Below are 17,875 nucleotides of genomic sequence, written 5' to 3' on the forward strand. Positions count from 1 at the left end.
CCGCCACCCCATTCCCGGCCCAGCGCAGCACTGCCTCCCTCAAGCCCGGGGCCACTTAAGGGTGGAGCGCGGACTGGCAAGGAGTAGCTCTAGAACTGATCCCACATTTTTTTTTTTTTTTTACCAGTTAATCTCTTCTACCTCCCAACTCCCTAGACCCAATCCCGATCTTTTCCCCTCTCCTCCCCCCTCCTCCCCACCCCCTTCCTGCCCCAAGTCCGGCCCTTCGCGGGTGCATAAGCTCCGCCCCCATCCCGAGGCGGGGCCCCATAGGTGGAGAGACGTGGGAGAGGTCGCGGCCCCGCCTCTCCCCTCCTCCCCCTACACACGGAAGCTCCTTGGCCCCCGTGCCAGGATGTCCGACACCTGGGTCCCCGGCCTCGTACCCACCTTGCTGCTCGGCCTGCTGGCCGGCCCCCAAGAGGTGAGCGCTTGGGAGGTAAAGCTATAGAACTTTCAGGGCCCTACCCTTGTGGGTCAGGGGCCTACTTCTGGAGCTCGGTCACCACCTTCCATTGTCAGGATTTCCTCGTGACCGTACGCAATTAGCGACTTCCTTTCTCTTTTTGCCGGGGAGGTGGAGGTGGGGGCGGCGGAGGGAAGCCCTGAGAAGGCCTGGGTTCTTACGCCTGCGGGGGGGACCTTGTAGGGACCCGGCCCCCGACCACCACCATCTGACACCTAGTGCCTCTCTGTGAGTGGGGACTTTGACCCTCCTATTAGCCTGGGCTCGTCCTTCCCGCTTCTTCCCGCTGCGTCAGAAAGCGGGGACTACCGGGAACTGAGGGCTGGACGCCTGACCAGCCTGTCACCCTAACTCCGTTCCTCCAGTGCTGGGTGACCTTGGAGGAAGCTCTGGCCCTCTCTGAGACTGTGTCTCAGCTTCTGCCTTAGGGGAGAGAAGGCTCCTTCCACCCCTCCTGGGAGTGGGAGTAGGATTCCAGCCCGTGCAGGATTTGATCTGGCTGCTTGACCCAAGGCTGGGTTGACCTCTGAAGTCCATGATTCTCACCGGGGCGCAGGCTTTATGCGCCCCCTCATTCCTCCCGTTCCTCCATTAAACTCTGAAAATGTTGGGGGAGATCTGTCCAGTCCTGGGATGGGAGATCATGCTGGCAACTCACATGGGCCTAGAACAGGGATTTTTCCCTTCTGTTTAAGAATGCGACATCCCAGGCCCCCTCCCCAGAACAGGGCACAGTCACACGACTGTGTTGCCTCGCGGGACTCTGCCCCCGAAGCCTTGGCGCTACTCCTCAGCCACTAGGCAAGCTGCTGGTGCCAGCACTAAGCTGAGCATCCTCTTGATTGCTCCCAGCGACTTCAGGCGGCAGGTGCTGATACATCCCCGCTGCACGGGTCAGTAAGCTGCGGTTCTCCATGACCACACAGACACTCAATAAGACCACACGGACGCTCAATAAAACTCAGACTGAGCCACCGCAGACAAGACCACCCCCCAGGTTAAAGCGGGGGAAGAGAATTTTGGAGATCAACCCTCCCAAACAGCACAACTCAGGATTAATTCATTAAAGCTGTTTGTTTTCAGTCCTTCTTAGTTGGGGGCCTGGAGAGCGGGAAGAGACGGGGTCTGGAATCTGGAGGGGGAAGAGGGTGCCCCTGAGTGCCTGGACCCCTTGGCCTGTCCCCGTCTCTGCAGTTCCCTCCGTGTGCTGTGAAGCTCCCACCCTTGCCGGGCCAGGTTTCGGGGGTTCATTCCTGCTCTAGTCCCCAGGGGCCAAGGCTTGTGGCAGGGAGGCTTCCGGGTGGAGCGGAATCAGCCCACCTGTTACTGGCTGTCGTCGTAGGTTTTCTTGGCTTTACTGTTGTTAGTAATTGAAAGGTGATTGAGTTATTTCAAGTGAAGGTATGAAGACGTGGTAGTCTTGCCAAAGTTGGCATCTTATTCTTAGGCGGCCGTTGTTCGTCCCCCGAGGCTGGGACGGCGTGACAGGTAACCTCCCATTCCCTCCCGTGTTCCCACCCCTGCATTCCCCACCCCAGACCCCTCACCCCACTGTCTGGGAGGAAATGAAACCGGGTAATCAGCGAATGCTCTTTCATTCATTCTGCAAATATTGTGGTGGTTGGGTTTTTCACCAGTGATGACAGACAAAAATGCCTGCCTTCCTGGAGTTTACATTCTTCTGATGAGACAGACAATGAACAAGACAAAGGGACACATACAGTATGCTAGATGTGGGTAGGAGCTGCAGAAAAGCGTGGTGAGGGGTGCTGTGGGGGAGTAGATGTAGTTCTCAGTAAGATGGGCAGAGAGGGAGGGGCGGGCGCCAGCCTTGCAGGTACCTGGGGTAAGAATGTTCCAAGCAGGGCTTATACACATCATTGCTATTCATCCGGTTAAATTCTGGACCAATACCCTAGATTCCCTGCAGAACTCGTGCAGAAGAGGAAGGGAGGGAGGGTGAAGCTGGGCCCGGAGAGGAGAGTCTGGGTGGCTCCCAAGAGCAAGGAACCCGCCCACCCCACCCCAGGCAGAGATCCAAAAGATGAATGGGAGTTTGGCAGACCATGAAGGATGAAGGCAGGAGGAAGAGGGCCTGCCCTTGCACGCATGTGTAAAACAGCCAGGAGTGTTCAGGGAACTCCCAGGGGGTGTGTGTGCAAGAGGGCAAGGGGGAAGAGGCTGGTCGCTGGGGGTCCAGGCACCAGGGAGCCACTGAAGGGGGCCTCCAACGAATTTTTGGATGATCAGATTTGCTGGATAGGAACTTGCCTGCGGTATGGGGAGTGATTGGGGTGAGCGGGAGAGAGTTGCTGGTGTCCCTGATTGTAGGTGAGGCATGGAAAGGAGGTAGACTGGAGGGGTGGTCAGAAGCGTGAGCTTACAGGTCTGGGGGTGAGCTGGTGTGCGGAGAGAAAGGAGAGCTGGGTGGCGCCCGGTGTCAGCTGGGGCTCCAGTCACAGACCTGGAGTGAGGTGGACAGCAGGCTCAGGGGAGGATGCTGGGCCATTGGGAACCCGCTGCAGGCTCTCAGGTACCGGGGCTGCAGGTGGGTAGAGATGCCGCCCCCCTGGTTTATGACCCCCCTAACCTCTGCCTCTTTTCTTCCACAGGCTGCAGCCAAATGTGGACTCTTCTTGTAAGTCTGGGATTTGGGCTATAACGTCCAGTGTGGGGAGGAGACACCCCAAATCCTTCCTTGTCTGCCTTCATGGGGGAGGTGCAGAAAGTCACCACTGCCTTTCTAGCGGAGGAGGGTTTCCCACTCCCCCACTCCCCGCCCACTTCCTCCAGCCAAGCGGGGCGGAGCCGCACTTGTGGGCGTGTCTGAAATCTAATCCCCGCCCCTCTTTCGGCCCTCTGGCTCTCAGGCGTCTCTCCTCCGAGGGTACCCCCCCCGGGGGGTGGGGCGTGCAAACGGCCTGTGTCGATCTTAATATATAAATGCCAAAAGGCCTGAGCGCGATGAGGAGGGGCTGAGGGGGGTGGTCCCTGAGCAGACGAATGTTTCCATCAAGTCAGCCCTGGATGTTCCAGGAACACCCTCTCCTTCCCACCTCTTAGTCCACGGGCGCCAACCAAGGGCCCCTCGAGTTAGCTCCCACTGCTCCCCTCCCTGTCCCATCTCCTTCGAGGGCTCTTGCAGCCGCTGCAACACGCCGCGTCCACACCTGCCCAGTGAAGCCGACAGGACATTGATTACACCCATTTCATAGATGAGGAGAGTGAGACCCAGAAGGGGGTGTAACTTGGCACAAGGCGTGAGATGAGCCTAGAATCCAGCTCCTGGGTCCCAGCCCCAGCTCGCCCACGGGGCCCAAGGAGGGCCCCTACTCCCCACCCTGCGGGGGCGTGGCTCCTGCCCTGAGGGTATGGGTGAGTTTTGGGGAGGCTGGGATCTTCTTGCCACCTTGGTACCAACAGACCCTCTTTGCCCGCCCCCCCCCCCCAAGCACCTGCCCCAAAGGATTCAAATGCTGTGGTGACAACTGCTGCGAAGAATATGAGCTCTTCTCCGGTCCCCTGAGGTGAGCCCAGGGCCGGCTCGCTGGCACACTCCACACTCGTCGGGGGGCGGGGCGGGGGGGGCGGGACTTCCTGCCCAAGGGGTGGTCTAGGTTGGGGTGGGAGGGGCGGTGGGGACAGCCCAGGCACTCAGGGAGATGTCGGTGGTTCCTCATCCCAGGATCTTCGTCATCACCTTCCTCATCATCCTACCCCTTTTGTGCATCTGCTGCTTGGCTAAGCGGTTCTGTCGCAGCTGTGGAGATCAGGAGCAGGACCCCTCAGTGGATCACCAGGGGCCCCCGGAGCCGCCCTCCATTGCCCCCCCAGAGAGGGTCAGGACGCCCACCTCTGAGCCCCCGCCCCCCTACAGCGAGGTGGGTGTCTCCGTCCCACTCCTTGCTCTGTTCCTCAGCTGGCCCTACCTCCCTATTGTCCAGATTTTTCGAGCAACAGGTAACAGTTACACCTCCTTACACCAGACCTCCGGACCTAGAGAGGGCTCTGCAGCCACCGTTGGGTCGCCCCTGTCCAGCCAGCGCTTGGGTGGTGATGGCTGGTGCCGGGCCTTTGAAAAGTCTCTGTGTCCCTTCTTTTCCCTGCAGATTATTCTGAAGCCTGTCCTGCCCCCCACGGAGCCGCCCCCTCCCTACAGCTTCAGTCCTGAAGAATATGCTGGGATGCACCGACAGCCCAGGGGCATCGACAACCCGGCCTTCTGAGCCCCCACCTGCCTGCAACTTCAGCGTCAGCCCCTCCTCTCCAACGCCGCCTCCATTAAGCCAGAGACTTGGGACCCCTGTGATGCCCCCACCCATCCTGCCATGTCTCGGGCTGTTCTTGGTTTTAACTTATTGCTTTTCCTGTCCCGAGAGCTGCTCTCGTCCGGAGAGCTGGTCTGGAGGGTCAGCGTCCCCCCCACCCCCACCCCATCCACGTCAGAGGCTGCCAGGAGGAACATGTCAACACCGGAGGTGCCTGACGGTGGAATGGGCTGCTCTGAGAACCCGTTTCTGTGGGGTATACACATCTTGACTGGACAGCCAGCTCCGAGATATTCTAGAGGGCATTCCTGTTCAGTGGGATATTGGACTGCATGGGCTCTGAGGTCTACCTGAATAGAGAAGACCCCATTGTACCCCCCCCCAACATGTGTCCTCACTAAATTTTAGCTGATTGTCACTTGAGAGTCTGCCTCTGGCTGTGTGGGGAGGTAATGGGGAGTGAGCCCAGGCGCTGCTGGGGGATGGTGGGGGGGTGGCGGGGGGTAGGTCAGTGCACCCAAAATCCCACCATTGATGTGTTGATGATGAGCCTGGGCACACGGTGCATCTGTGAACCACCCTCTAGGAGAGAATCTTTGCAGATGCTTTGACCCAGACTCAGGGCTCAGGGTGCTAAAGAGCCTGGATGGGGAACTGGGGATGGTGTGAGAGTGACTGTTCTTTTCTTCCCCATCCCATCCTCCCACTGCTCTGCCCAGGGGATGTGGAGCTTAGCTCCCTGCCTTTCTCACCATGGCGGTGGGAAGGGGGCAAAGGAGAGGGGTGTGGGGGAGCCTGGCCATCTATCGGGCAGGACCTCCGGAGACCTTGATCTGCCCCACCCTGGAGTCTCCTGGAGGGAGGAGTGGAAAGGACAGATTCTCCCTACTCTTCCAGCCCCTTCTGGTTCCGGGCACTCCCACCCGAGCTCATCTGTGGGGTTAACCCCTAAGAGGAAAGAAGCATTCACTGTTGCATGACGGGAGAGAGTCTTCATGGGGGCATCAGTCCCCATGGGGCCTGCAGCAAAGTGTGGAGCTGGGGGACTTGCATGGGGAACGCAGAATGAGAGACCCCCTCACCATGCTGGTGTCTTGGGGCTCAGGCAGGGCTGGGCTCCTCCACCATGACCCTGCCTTTGCCCTGCTCCCCTGCAGCCCACGAATGCCACCAGCCCAGCCTTCCTTCCCAGACAGGGGGCACAGCAACAACACGGGCCGAAGCTCCTGGGAAGATCGGAGGTAGGACTGGCCCTCTGTGCGGGTGGGAATGCCTCCTCCAGCACTCTCTTAATAATACCCAGCCTTAGAGTGTCACGACCCAGGCAGGTGGCAGGGCCAGGGGCAGGGAAATGGCACAGCCAGCCCCGAAGATGCTAGGAACAGGGGCTGCCTGGCTGGGGCTGGGGACAGAGCTCCAGAGGGGCAACAGTAGTTAGGGACAATATTGTGTCGGGAGTTGGCAGTTAGGAGAATGAGCACAGTCACGAGAAGTTTCCCTTGAGTTTCAGGGATTGATCTGGGGGAGCAGAAGGAAAATAGGTCTGCTTTGTGCAAGTGTGGCTGTCCCCAGGTAGAGAAGTCCCAGGGCTGATGCTGCCCTCGCTGGGGAAACACCCACCTGGGTGGGAGGACGTTAAGCAAAGGGCTTTGCAGACGCGGAGGAGGAACCCCTTCAGCTTGGATGCCACCTTCTTTTCATCAAAGATGGCATGAGGCCTCTCAGCCCCCCACAGCAGCAGAGTGGCTGGAGAGATAGTCAGTGGTCATCCAGAAACCCAGCATTGCTGGGACCTGGTGGCAGACACCGCCAGTTCTAGGTCTCTCTGCTTGTTGGTGGGAGGGGAAATAGTGTGACTCTGGAGGGCAATCTAGCAGCATCCTTTCCTGCCATGGATCGTTACAAAGCTCCTACTATGTGTCGGGCACTCTGCCTGGCACTGGGTAGCCGTTCAAATTGAGAATGCACATGACCCAGCAGTTCCACTTCTGGGAGTGAGCCTTCAGAAAAGCTCAGACAGAGGAACTCAGAAAGATGTCCATTGCAGCATTGTAGCTGGGGGGGGGGGGGGGTGTAAATCAAAACACCCTACGTGTCCGTTGACGGGAGCCAATTAAATATGTCAGGTCCATCCATAGTGTGAATGCAGTGCAGCCTTTAAAAAGGATGAAGGAGATCTGCAGCACCAACCTGTCACAACGCTCATCACCTACTGTCACAGAGAAAATGGAGGTTGCAGAATAATAGCTTATGATCTCAATTTGTAAATATATACTCGATCATGCATATTTATATACATATATATTTTTCCTTTGCAAATGTATGGAAAAGATCTAGAAAGATATGAACCAAACCACACCCCTGCCCCACTTCTAACAGTGGTTGGCACTGTGGGCTGGAGGGACGGAGGTAGCCAATTGTAAGGGAGGTTTTTTACTTTGTATGCTTTGTCGTATTTTTTTACAATAAGCAAGCATTGCTTCCTCGAATCAAAAAAAAAAAAAATTCTTTAATGGAAATAGAGGCAGCTTTAGAAGTTTATGAAGACTCACCTTGTGGACTTTGACCGACAGCTGTTCACATATTATCAGCCCTGCTATGAGGGAGAGGCGGGAAGGGCCCCGACATTTGGCACACATATGACGTATGCAGTCAGGGACGAGATCGGCAGCGGGCGGGGGGAAGCCTGGCCACCTGCCAGACGTTGGAGGACCTGTGATGCCCACATGTTAGCCGCTGCAGCTCTGTGACTGGCAGGCACTCCGGGCGTCTGGCTGGTTGGTTGGGTGGATGACAATTTCACAGTGACTGAGAGCTCATCCTTTGCACTTGGTTTAACAGCCTGAACCTAGTGAAAGAATCACCAAATGAATGAACGAATGAACGAACGAACGAACGAACGAATGACGAATGATGAACTGAGTGGGAGAACGAATGACAGAACAAGTGTGCAGATCTGCCACTGGCGTTTGTAAGGGCCCGTGGGGCGTGGTTAACAAGAAGGCGCTCCTTGTGGCTGTGGGCTTCTGTCTGCAGGAGACTCTCCCCAGAGGATGGGGAGTGAAGGGGAAAGCTATGGGGCAGGGGGCAGGCTGGGGGATGGGGGGAGGGATGACACCAACAAGAATCTCCCCTCACTCTGGGGCTGAGATTCGGAACGCTGGCTTCCGACCTGGAAGTTTCTGCACCCGGCATCTCCGGGTCTCAGTTTCTCTGTACAGTGAAGAGGTCCCCCCTTCCAGCTCTGGTAGGATGTAGCTCTCAGACCCCCACATGGGGAGGGCTAAGGAGGTAAGAGAATTCAGGATCCCCCTTGACTGCAACAGCCTCGCCTCCACCCCCATATCAGCCACACACTCCCGCGTGTCATCCCTCAAACCTCCCGCCCCCTGAACTTCACCTCCTATTCTTCCAGCTCAGACACTGCATTAGCCCCGTGGCAGCAATTCTCTGAGCCCAGGAGCCCTCCAAGGCTTAGCCCCCCTGCAGTGCCATCCACCACGTCCTCACTGGCCTCCTTACCCAGCCTGGAGTCCTTGATCCAGCCTGATCATCACTGTCCTGGTTCTAACCCCTCGACCCCCTTCTCCATCCATCGTTCTCACCCGGCAAAACCCCAGACTCTGGTTGGGTCCAGCTTTTGCTCAAGAAGCAGCACACCTGTGCAGTTGGACTCACTTTAGAATCAAAACTGCAGATCCCAAGCAGGCCCTCAACTCCTCCAACATGCCTTCGAAGTTTCCCATCCTCACTCTTGAGATGACCGATTTACACCTTCTACTCTCTGAATCTTCCACACTCCCAGCCTCGATTTCAGCTGGTGATGGTGCCGCAGACCTTGGAGACAAAAACGGATACAGTCACAGAGAACCACCTGCCACCTGACGTCCCCCCGCTGGGCTCCACCCCTCGCACCCTCTCAGGACCTGGTTCCCAAAGTGATGTTGCATCAGCCATTTTTCCCTCATGAGTGGACCTTTGTCATTATCCTCTGGGCATAAGTACGCCTCATTGCCCATCTTAGAGAAGCCCTGCCCTGAGACCCCCATTCCCGGGCCTGCTGTTCCACGCCCCTCCCCCGCCCCATCCCCATCCCATCCTGCTCCAGCCAGCCCTTTGTCCCCGTCACTGACCTGCAGTGGCTCTTGTCCACATCACCACTGACCTACATTTTGCCGAAGTCAAAAGTCAATTCTCTAGCCTCATGTACTCAGTCTGTCGGTGACATTTGCCACAGTTGGTTGCTTCCTCCTCGAAAAACTTTCTTTTCCGGACTTGCCTAACACCACCCTCCCTGGGTTTCCTCCTACTCGCCCACAGCTCCTTCTCGGGCTCCTTCGCTTTCCCCTCCTCCTCCACCATCTCTGAATGATAGTTGGCGTGAGGGACCCAAGTTGACTTTGGCTCCGTCCTTATCCTCACTCCCTCCCATAGTGGCTCTCATCCAGTTCTGTGCCTTCAGAGACCATCTACTGTCCGACGGATCTCTAATCTTTATCTCTGGCCAAGGCTTCTCCCTTGAACTACAGACTTCTGTCTTTAACTTCCGTTCAACTACCTGACACCTCCACTTGGACACCGAAGGAACATCCCACAGCCGCCGCTAGGTTCTAACTTCCTTCCACCCCGCCCCAAATCCGAGTCCTTCCCAAGTTGTCCCACCCTAAATAGATAGATGGCAGCCGGCCCACTGCTCAGGCCAAAAACCAGTGATTGTGACTTCCCTCTGTCTCTTACCCTCTCATCCTGCTTCCAAATTAGACCCATATGACTTTTCACCATTTCACTGTTCTAGCCCTAGACTGAGACATGATCAAGTCTAGCCTAGGCCATCCCAGTGACATTCCAACTGGCATCCTGCCTCCGCTGCTCTTGCGTCCATCTTGCCCCTGCTGTTCATCCTACACACTGAAGTCAGGGAGATCTTTCTAAAGCCCAAATAGGACACTTCATTCCCCTGCTTGGAAGCCGCTGCTGGTTGCCCATTGCAGTCAGAATAAACTCCAAATCCCTGACTGTGGCCTGCAGGACTTACCAGGTGTGGCCCCTCTCATACCCTCCAAAATCACCTCTTCTCCCCCTCCCTCCTCACTGCATTCCCTCTCTCTGAGCCTTGACTGTCCCAAATCAGCCTGGCTCAGGGCCTTTGATGTCCTTTCTGCTTAGAATTGTCCCCCTTCCCTCAGCCTCTCCCCCACTCTTCACATGGCGACCACCTTTTCATCATCTTCATTCCAGTTCAGCTGTCACCTTCTCCAAGAAGCCTTCCCTGACCACCCCACTCTATTACACTCACAGCGCCCCACTCTCCTCCTTACCATGCTTCCCAGTACTGGAAGCCTCTTGTTTATCTGTGTGCCTATGTGTTTACAGTCTGTTTCCCCACTCTGGACCCAGCCTCCTCAGGGACAGTGTTTTGCCATGTTCCCTGTCCCATCCAAAGTCTAGAATAATGCTGGTGTGGTAGTCGTCACTCTTTGTTGACTGACTCACCCTGTGGCCACCGTGCTCATGGCCACCTCGAAAGCAAAGCTCAGAAGTTCCTGCGAGAGGGGCACCTGGGTGGCTCAGTCGTTAAGCGTCTGCCTTCAGCTCAGGTCATGATCCCGGGGTCCTGGGATCGAGCCCCGCATCGGGCTCCCTGCTCAGCGGGAAGCCTGCTTCTCCCTCTCCCACTCCCCCTGCTTGTGTTCCCTCTCTCGCTGTGTCTCTCTCTGTCAAATAAATAAATAAAATCTTTAAAAAAAAAAAAAGTTCCCGCAAGAGAAACACCCAGGTTAAGGAGCTCCTCGGATGTAGTTTATTTCACCATAAAACCCGTTTTCCTTCTCCTAATCCCTGTGGAACTTCAGAATCCTATCATCCTACGGAAATTTGAGAGAAATGTTGATGTAGTCCAACCTCGTCTTATTATAGATGAGATGAACAAAGTCCGGAAAAGAGACGTGACTTATCCAAGGTCACACAGCAGGCAGGACCAAAAGTTGGATTTAAAACTCAGTCTCCTTTGGGCGCCTGGGTGTCGAACTCTTGATTTCGGCTCAGGTCATGATCTCAGGGCCGTGAGAGGGAGCCCCGTGTCAGACTCCACACTCAGCGGGGAGTCTGCTTGAGGTTCTCTCTCTCCCTGTGCCCCTCCCTCCTCACTGTGCACGTGCACATGCCTTCCCTCTCTCTCTCTAAAAAATAAATAAATCTTAAAAAAAAATAAAACTCAGTCTCCTCAAGGTGATAGAGATAGAGAATGAATTAGCTGGTGCCAATGGTCAGGGGTGATGTGGGGTTGGGAGTGGGAGGGAGTGGTTGTAACTATCAAGAAGTGGCAGGAAGGATGTCTTTGCCCTGGCAGAACGGCTCTGTACCTCATTTGCAGTGGTGGTTACAACAGGTCCACGTGGGTGATAAAATGACAAACACATACATTGTCCCAGTGTCAGTTTCCTGACTTAGAGACTGTGGGTGAGATGTACCCACTGGGAGGAACTGGGCAAAGGGAACCTGGGACCTCTTCCTACTATCTTTGTCACTTCCCATGAATCTGCAATGATTTCAAAATAAAAAGATTATTAAAAAAAATCAATTTCCTGCCTCCACATTCAAGAGTTTTTTTACGTTGTTAAAGATTGTTAGGTCAAATTTAGGTTCAGTGTATGTGCCCAGGGTCCAATACAAAGCCACGTTTATTGCTTTTGTTAATTTGCAGTTCATTTAAACTGGTAATTTGGGCATGGGGGTATGTAATTCGCAGACGCCCCACCGCAGTGGTGAATGCAAAGTTGAATCGATCTTCTCCCTCCTTCACACCTGACCATGACTCTCTTGTCACCAAATGTGTTTCCTGCTCACACAGAGACACAGAGACAAGGGGAAGAAGACCTCAACTTCAGGGATGTTTCCTGGTCATCTGGGTGCACCTCCATGGGGCATGAGATATAAATATGTGTGTGTGTGTATATACACATAGTCACCAATTTCTATAGTTTGTAGACTTCTGAACTAAAGCATAATATAAATAAGTCTTATTCTTCTATCTCTTATCCCCTTATCAGCTTGCTTGTGCCGTTCGGTTGCTTTTGTTGTGGTTTTGTTCATTTTTCCAATTTTTTTTATTGCGGTAAAAGATATAGAACCTGAAATTTACCATAACCATTTTTAAGGGTACAGTTCAGTGGGATCAACTGCATTCGTGATGTCATGCAGCCATCACCACATCCTTGTGGGGACTCCATCCAAACGCATAGCTCCTTTCATCTGTAAAACTGTACCCATTGGATAGTAACTCTCCATTCTCTCGCTCTTTTCCCCCAGTCCCTGGCAACCACCATCCTGCTTTCTGTCTCTGTGACTTTGACCACTCATATATGACTAAGTGCCTCATAAAAGTGGAATCATACAGTATTTGTCTTTTGGGTCTGGCTTATTTTACTCAGTATTTTACTCGTCAAGCTTCATCCATGTTTTCGCGTGTGTCAGAATTTCCTTCCTTTTTAAGCTTGAACAATATTCCATCGTATGCATATACCACATTTTGCATATCCATTCATGTGTTGATGGAACTTGGGTTGCTTCCGCATTGTAGCTATTGTGAATAGTGCTGTCTTGAACTTGCTGTACACATAGCTCTTCAAGACCTTGCTTTCAATTCTTTTGGGTATACACCCACAAGTGCAATTACTGGATCATATGATAATTCTATGTTTAGGGTTTTTTTTAATTTATTTTTTATTTCATTTTTTAAAAGATTTTATTTATTTATTTGACAGAGAGAGACACAGCGAGAGAGGGAACACAAGCAGGGGGAGTGGGAGAGGGAGAAGCAGGCTTCCTGAGGAGCAGGGAACCGGATGCGGGGCTCGATCCCAGGACCCTGGGATCATGACCTGAGTCGAAGGCAGACGCTTAACTGACTGAGCCCCCCAGGCGTCCGTAGGTTTTGGTTTTTTTTTTTAAGATTTGTTTATTTATTTGAGAGAGAGAGAGAGAAAGCATGAGCTGGGGGGAGGGGCAGATGGAGAGGGAGAGAGAATCTCAAGCAGACTCCACACTGAGAGCGGACCCCGATGCGGGGCTCGATCCCACGACCCAGAGACTATGACCTGAACTGAAACCAAGAGTAAGATGCTCAACAGACTTTGCCCCCCGAGATGCCCCTCTGTGTTTAGTTTTTTGAAGAACCGCTGTACTGTATTCCACCATGACTGTACCATTTTACATTCCCACCAACAATTCACAAAGGTTTTAATTTCTTCACTCATTTTCTGGGTTTTGTTTTTTTTTTTTTGAAAGGCAGACAGCCACATGCAGCACTTCATCTAGATGTGTCTGGAGCCTTGGAAGTTTGACTATCTGACATTCTCCTACAAATGGATCCTGAGAGTTTGTTTGGAGGTTCTAGCAGGAGAACGCAGCTACTGGTGTACTGTTAACTGGAAGAACAGTCCTCCTCTACCGGGGAAGGGCATCCTCTTCTATCGAGCAAACAGCTTCCAGAGGGACACACATAGAGCAGTGAGGGCGGGGAGGCGACACCCGCCTAGCCAGCCAGATCAGCCTCATAAACCCTGGCGATCAATAGGGTGACAGATGTCCCAGCCAAATTGCCCTCATATCCTGTTTTGTTTTTTCTTACAGCAGCCATCCTAATGGGTGTGAAGTGGTATCTCATTGGATTTCCATTTCTTTAATGATTAGTGATGTTGAGCATCTTTTCATGTGCTTTTTCGGCCATTTGTAAATCTTCTTTGGAGAAAGGTCTGTTTAAGCCCTCTGTTCATTTTATTTATTATTTATTATTTATTTATTTATTTGTTTATTTATTTATTTATTTATTTAGAGACTGCAGATAAGCAGGGGTTGGGGGAAAAGGGAGAGAGAGAATCTTAAGCAGGCTCCACGCCCAGCACAGAGCCCTACATGGAGCTTAATCTCACAGCCCTGAAATCATGACCTGAGCAGAAATCAAGAGTGGGATGCTTAACCAACTGAGCCACCAAAGTGCCCCAGCCCTCTGTCCATTTTAAAATCGGGCTGTTTGCATTTTTGTTTTTGAGTTTTAGGAGTTCTGTATATATTCTGGGTATTAATTCCTTATTAGATATATGATTTGCAAATATTTTTTCAAATTCAGTGGGTTGCCTTGTTACTCTTGATATTGTCTCTTTTTTCCTCCTTTTAAAAAAAGATTTTGTTTATTTATTTGACAGAGAGAGAGAGCACAAGCAGGTGGAGTGGCAGGCAGAGGGAGAGGGAGAAGTAAGCTCCCTGCTGAGCAAAAAGCCGGATGCGGGGCTCAATCCCAGGACCCTGGGGTCATGACCGGAGCCAAAGGCAGATGCCTAACTGACTGATCCCCCCAGGCGCCCCAATATTTTCTTTTTTTTTTTTAGATTTTATTTATTTATTTGACAGAGAGAGAGATAGCAAGAGCAGGAACACAAGCAGGGGGAATGAGAGAGGGAGAAGCAGGATTCCCACCGAGCAGGGAGACCGATGTGGGGCTCAATCCCAGGACTCTGGGATCATGACCTGAGCTGAAAGCAGACGCTTAACGACTGAGCCACCCAGGTGCCCCCCATATTGTCTTTTTTTTTTAAAAGATTTTATTTATTTATTTGACAAAGAGAGAGACAGCGAGAGAGGGAACACAAGCAGGGGGAGTGGGAGAGGGAGAACCAATATTGTCTTTTGATACACAAAAAATGTTAATTGTCAGGAAGTTCACTTTGTTTATTTTTCTCTTGTTGTTTGTACCTTTAAAGTCCTATCCAAGAAATCATTACCAAAGCCAATGTCGTGACACTTTTTCTTTATGCTTTCTTCTAAGAGTTTTACAGTTTTAGGTCTTACATTTAGGTCTTTCCTCCATTTGGACTTAATTTTTGCACATGATGTTAAGTATGGCTCCAACTTCATTCATTTGTATGTGCAGATCCAGTTTTCTCAGCACCATTTGTTGAAAGACTATCCTTTCCCCCATTGAAAGGTCTTGGCAGCCTCCTCAAAAATCATTTGACCCTGTATGTGAGGGTTTATTTCTGGGCTCTCTACTCCATTCCATTGGTCTATATGTCTCTCTTTATGCCAGTACCACACTGGTTTAATGACTATAGCTTTGTAGTAGGTTTGGAAATGAGGAAGTGTGAGTTCTCCAGGGTTGTCCTTGGTTTTCAAGACTATTTTGGCTCTTTAGAGTCCCTTGAAATTCTGTGTGAATTTTGGGATGGGTTTTTCTATTTCTGAAAAAAAAAAAAAAAAAAAAAAACCAAACCATAATTGGGATTTTAAAATTTATTTGAGAGAGAGAGAGAGAGAGAGCGAGACAGCGAGCACAGGGGGAGGGGCAGAAGGAGAGGGAGAGAGAGTGTCCCAAGCAGACTCCATGCTAAGTGCTGAGCCCAACACAGGGCTCCATCCCACGACCCTAAGATCAGGACTTGAGCTGAAACCAAGAATCTGGCCACTCAACCGACTGTACCACCCAGGCACCCCAACATCATTGGGATTTTTATAGGGATTGTGTTGAGTCTGCAGATTGAGTAGTACAGATATTTGTCTTCCAACTCATGAACGTGGGATGTATTTCCATTTATTGATATCTTCTTTAAATTCTCTCAGGAATGTTTTGTAGTTTTCATTGTACAAGTATTTCACCTCCTTGGTTAAATTAATTCCTAAGTATTTTATTCTTCTTGATATTGTTACAAATGGAACTGTTTTTGTAATGTCCTTTTCAGATTGTTCATTGCTAGTGTATAGAAATGTTACCGGTTTTTGTGTATTGACTTTTATCCTGCTACTTTGCTGAATTCCTTTATTAGTTATAATCATTTTTGTGAAATCTTCAGGGTTTTCTACATATAAGATCCTGTCATCTGTGAACAGAGATAATTTTACTTCTTCTTTTCCAGGTTGGGTGCCTTTTACTTCTTTTTCTTCCCTAATTTCTCTGGCTAGACCTTCTAGTACTATGTTGAATAGAAGTGGTAAAGGCAGACATCCTTGACATCTTCCTGATCTTAAAGGAAAAGCTTTCAGTCTTTCACCATTGAATATGATATTCCCTGTGGGTTCTTTTTTTCTCAAACTCAACTGATTTGATAAAACTATTTGACAATAAAAGGAACAAAAGCATCATACTTCATTTCAGGATGCAGCTATAAATTTAGACTCAATTCTGTGTTTGTGACATCACCACCCAAGCTTCAGTATAAAGAAAGCCTCAATGTAATAGTGGGTTTTTTGGCACTTTTAATCCCCTTCACCTATTTTACCATGCCCCCCACCCATCTCTCCTCTGGTAACCACCAGTTTGCTCTTTACATTTAAGAGTCTGGTTTTTTTGTTTGTCTCTTTTTTATTTGTTCATTTATTTTGTTTCTTAAATTCAAAAGAGTGAAATCATATGGCATTTGTTTTTCTGACTGACTTATTTTGCTTAGCATTATACCCTCTAGATCCATCCATGTTGTTGCAAATGGCAAGATTTCATTCTTTTTTATGGCTGAGTAATATTCCATTGTGTGTCTATACCACATCTTCTTTATCCATTCATCTATCGATGGACACTTGGGTTGCTTCCATAATTTGGCTATTGTAAATAATGTTGCAATAAACAGAGGGGTGCATATATTCTTGTGAATAGTGTTTTGTATTATTTGGGTAAATACCCAGTAGTGGAATTATTGGATCCTATGATAATTCTATTTTTAATTCTTTAAAGAGCCTCCATACTGTTGTCTACAGTGGCTGCACCAGTTTGCATTCCCACCAACAGTGCATGAGGGTCCTTTTTCTCCATATCCTTGCCAACACTTGTTGTTTCTTGGGTTTTGTATTTTAGCCATTCTGACAGTTTTGAGGTGATGTCTCATCATAGTTTTGATTTGCATTTCCCTGATGATTAATGATGTTGAGTATCATTTTATGTGTTTGTTGACCATCTATAAGTCTTCTTTGGAGAAATGTCTGTTCATGTCTTCTGCCCATTTTTTAATTGGATTTTTTGGTTTTTTGGTATTGAGTTGTAAAATTCTTTATATATTTTGGATACTAATCCCTTATTTTCTATGTAATTTGCAAATATCTTCTCCCATTCAGTAAGTTGTCTTTTTGTTGTGTTGATTATTTCCTTTGCTGTGCAGAAGCTTTTAATTTTGATGTAATCCCAATAGGTTTTTTTTTTTTTTTAATCCCTTGCCTTAAGAGACATATCTAGAAAAGCATTGCTTCAGCTGATGTCAGAGAAATTACTGCCTATGCTCTCTTCTAGGATATTTATGATTTCAGGCTTCACATTTAGGTCTTTAATCCGTTTGGAGTTTATTTTTGTGTATGGTGTAAGAAGTGGTCCAGATTCTTTTGCATGTTGCTGTCCAGTTTCCCAGCACCATTTGTTGAAGAGACTGTCTTTTTCCCATTGCATAGTCTTGCCTCCTTTGTCAAAGATTAACTGACCATATAATCATCGGTTTATTTCTGGGCTTTCTATCCTGTCCCTCTGATCTATTTCTACCCTACTGTTTTGATTACTACAGCTTTGTTGTGTATCTTGAAATCTGGGATTATGATGCCTCCAGTTTTGCTCTTCTTTTTCAAGATTGCTTTAACTATTTGGGGTCTTTTGTGATTCCATACAAATTTTAGGATCATTTTGTTCTAGTTCTGTGAATCCTGTGGGTTTTAATATATAGCTTTTATTGTGTTGAGGTCGTTTCCTTTAATCCAATTTGTTGCAGGGATTAGTATCATGAAAAACTGTTGAATTTTGTCACATTCTTTTTCTGCAACAGCAGAAATAATTATGTATGTTTTTCCCTTCATTCTGTTAATGTGGTGTATGACATCAATCCATCTTCATATGTTGATGTATCCTTGCACTCCGGGAATAAATCCCATTTGGTCATGATGTAAAATCTTTTTAATATGCTGCTCAGTTAAGTTTGCTAATATTTCATTGAGGATTTTTGCATCAATGTCCATAAGGGATGTTGGTCTGTGGTTTTCTTACAGTGTCTCTGTCTGGCTTTGGTATCAGGGTAATGCTGACTTCAGAGAATGACTTAGGAAGTATTCCCTCCTCATCATTGCTTTTGGAAATTTTTGAGAAGAATTGGTATTAGTTATTCTTTGAGTATGGGGTAGA

At 49.9% G+C, this 17,875-nt stretch overlaps 1 protein-coding gene across 1 annotated transcript; it reads left to right on the top strand.

The window, feature by feature from the left end:
* The first annotated feature begins 282 nt into the window (after nt 1-282).
* TMEM92 (transmembrane protein 92) lies at nt 283-5,132 on the top strand. The gene is made up of 5 exons (XM_032428412.1): nt 283-424; nt 3,079-3,104; nt 3,919-3,993; nt 4,152-4,347; nt 4,576-5,132. The coding sequence occupies exons 1-5, from the start codon at nt 356-358 to the stop codon at nt 4,690-4,692; spliced, it is 483 nt and encodes a 160-aa protein (XP_032284303.1). The 5' UTR covers nt 283-355; the 3' UTR covers nt 4,693-5,132.
* The last annotated feature ends 12,743 nt before the right edge of the window (nt 5,133-17,875 follow it).

This window comes from Phoca vitulina, unplaced genomic scaffold, assembly GCF_004348235.1.
Source record: "Phoca vitulina isolate PV1807 unplaced genomic scaffold, GSC_HSeal_1.0 scaffold40, whole genome shotgun sequence".
Taxonomy (NCBI): domain Eukaryota; kingdom Metazoa; phylum Chordata; class Mammalia; order Carnivora; family Phocidae; genus Phoca; species Phoca vitulina.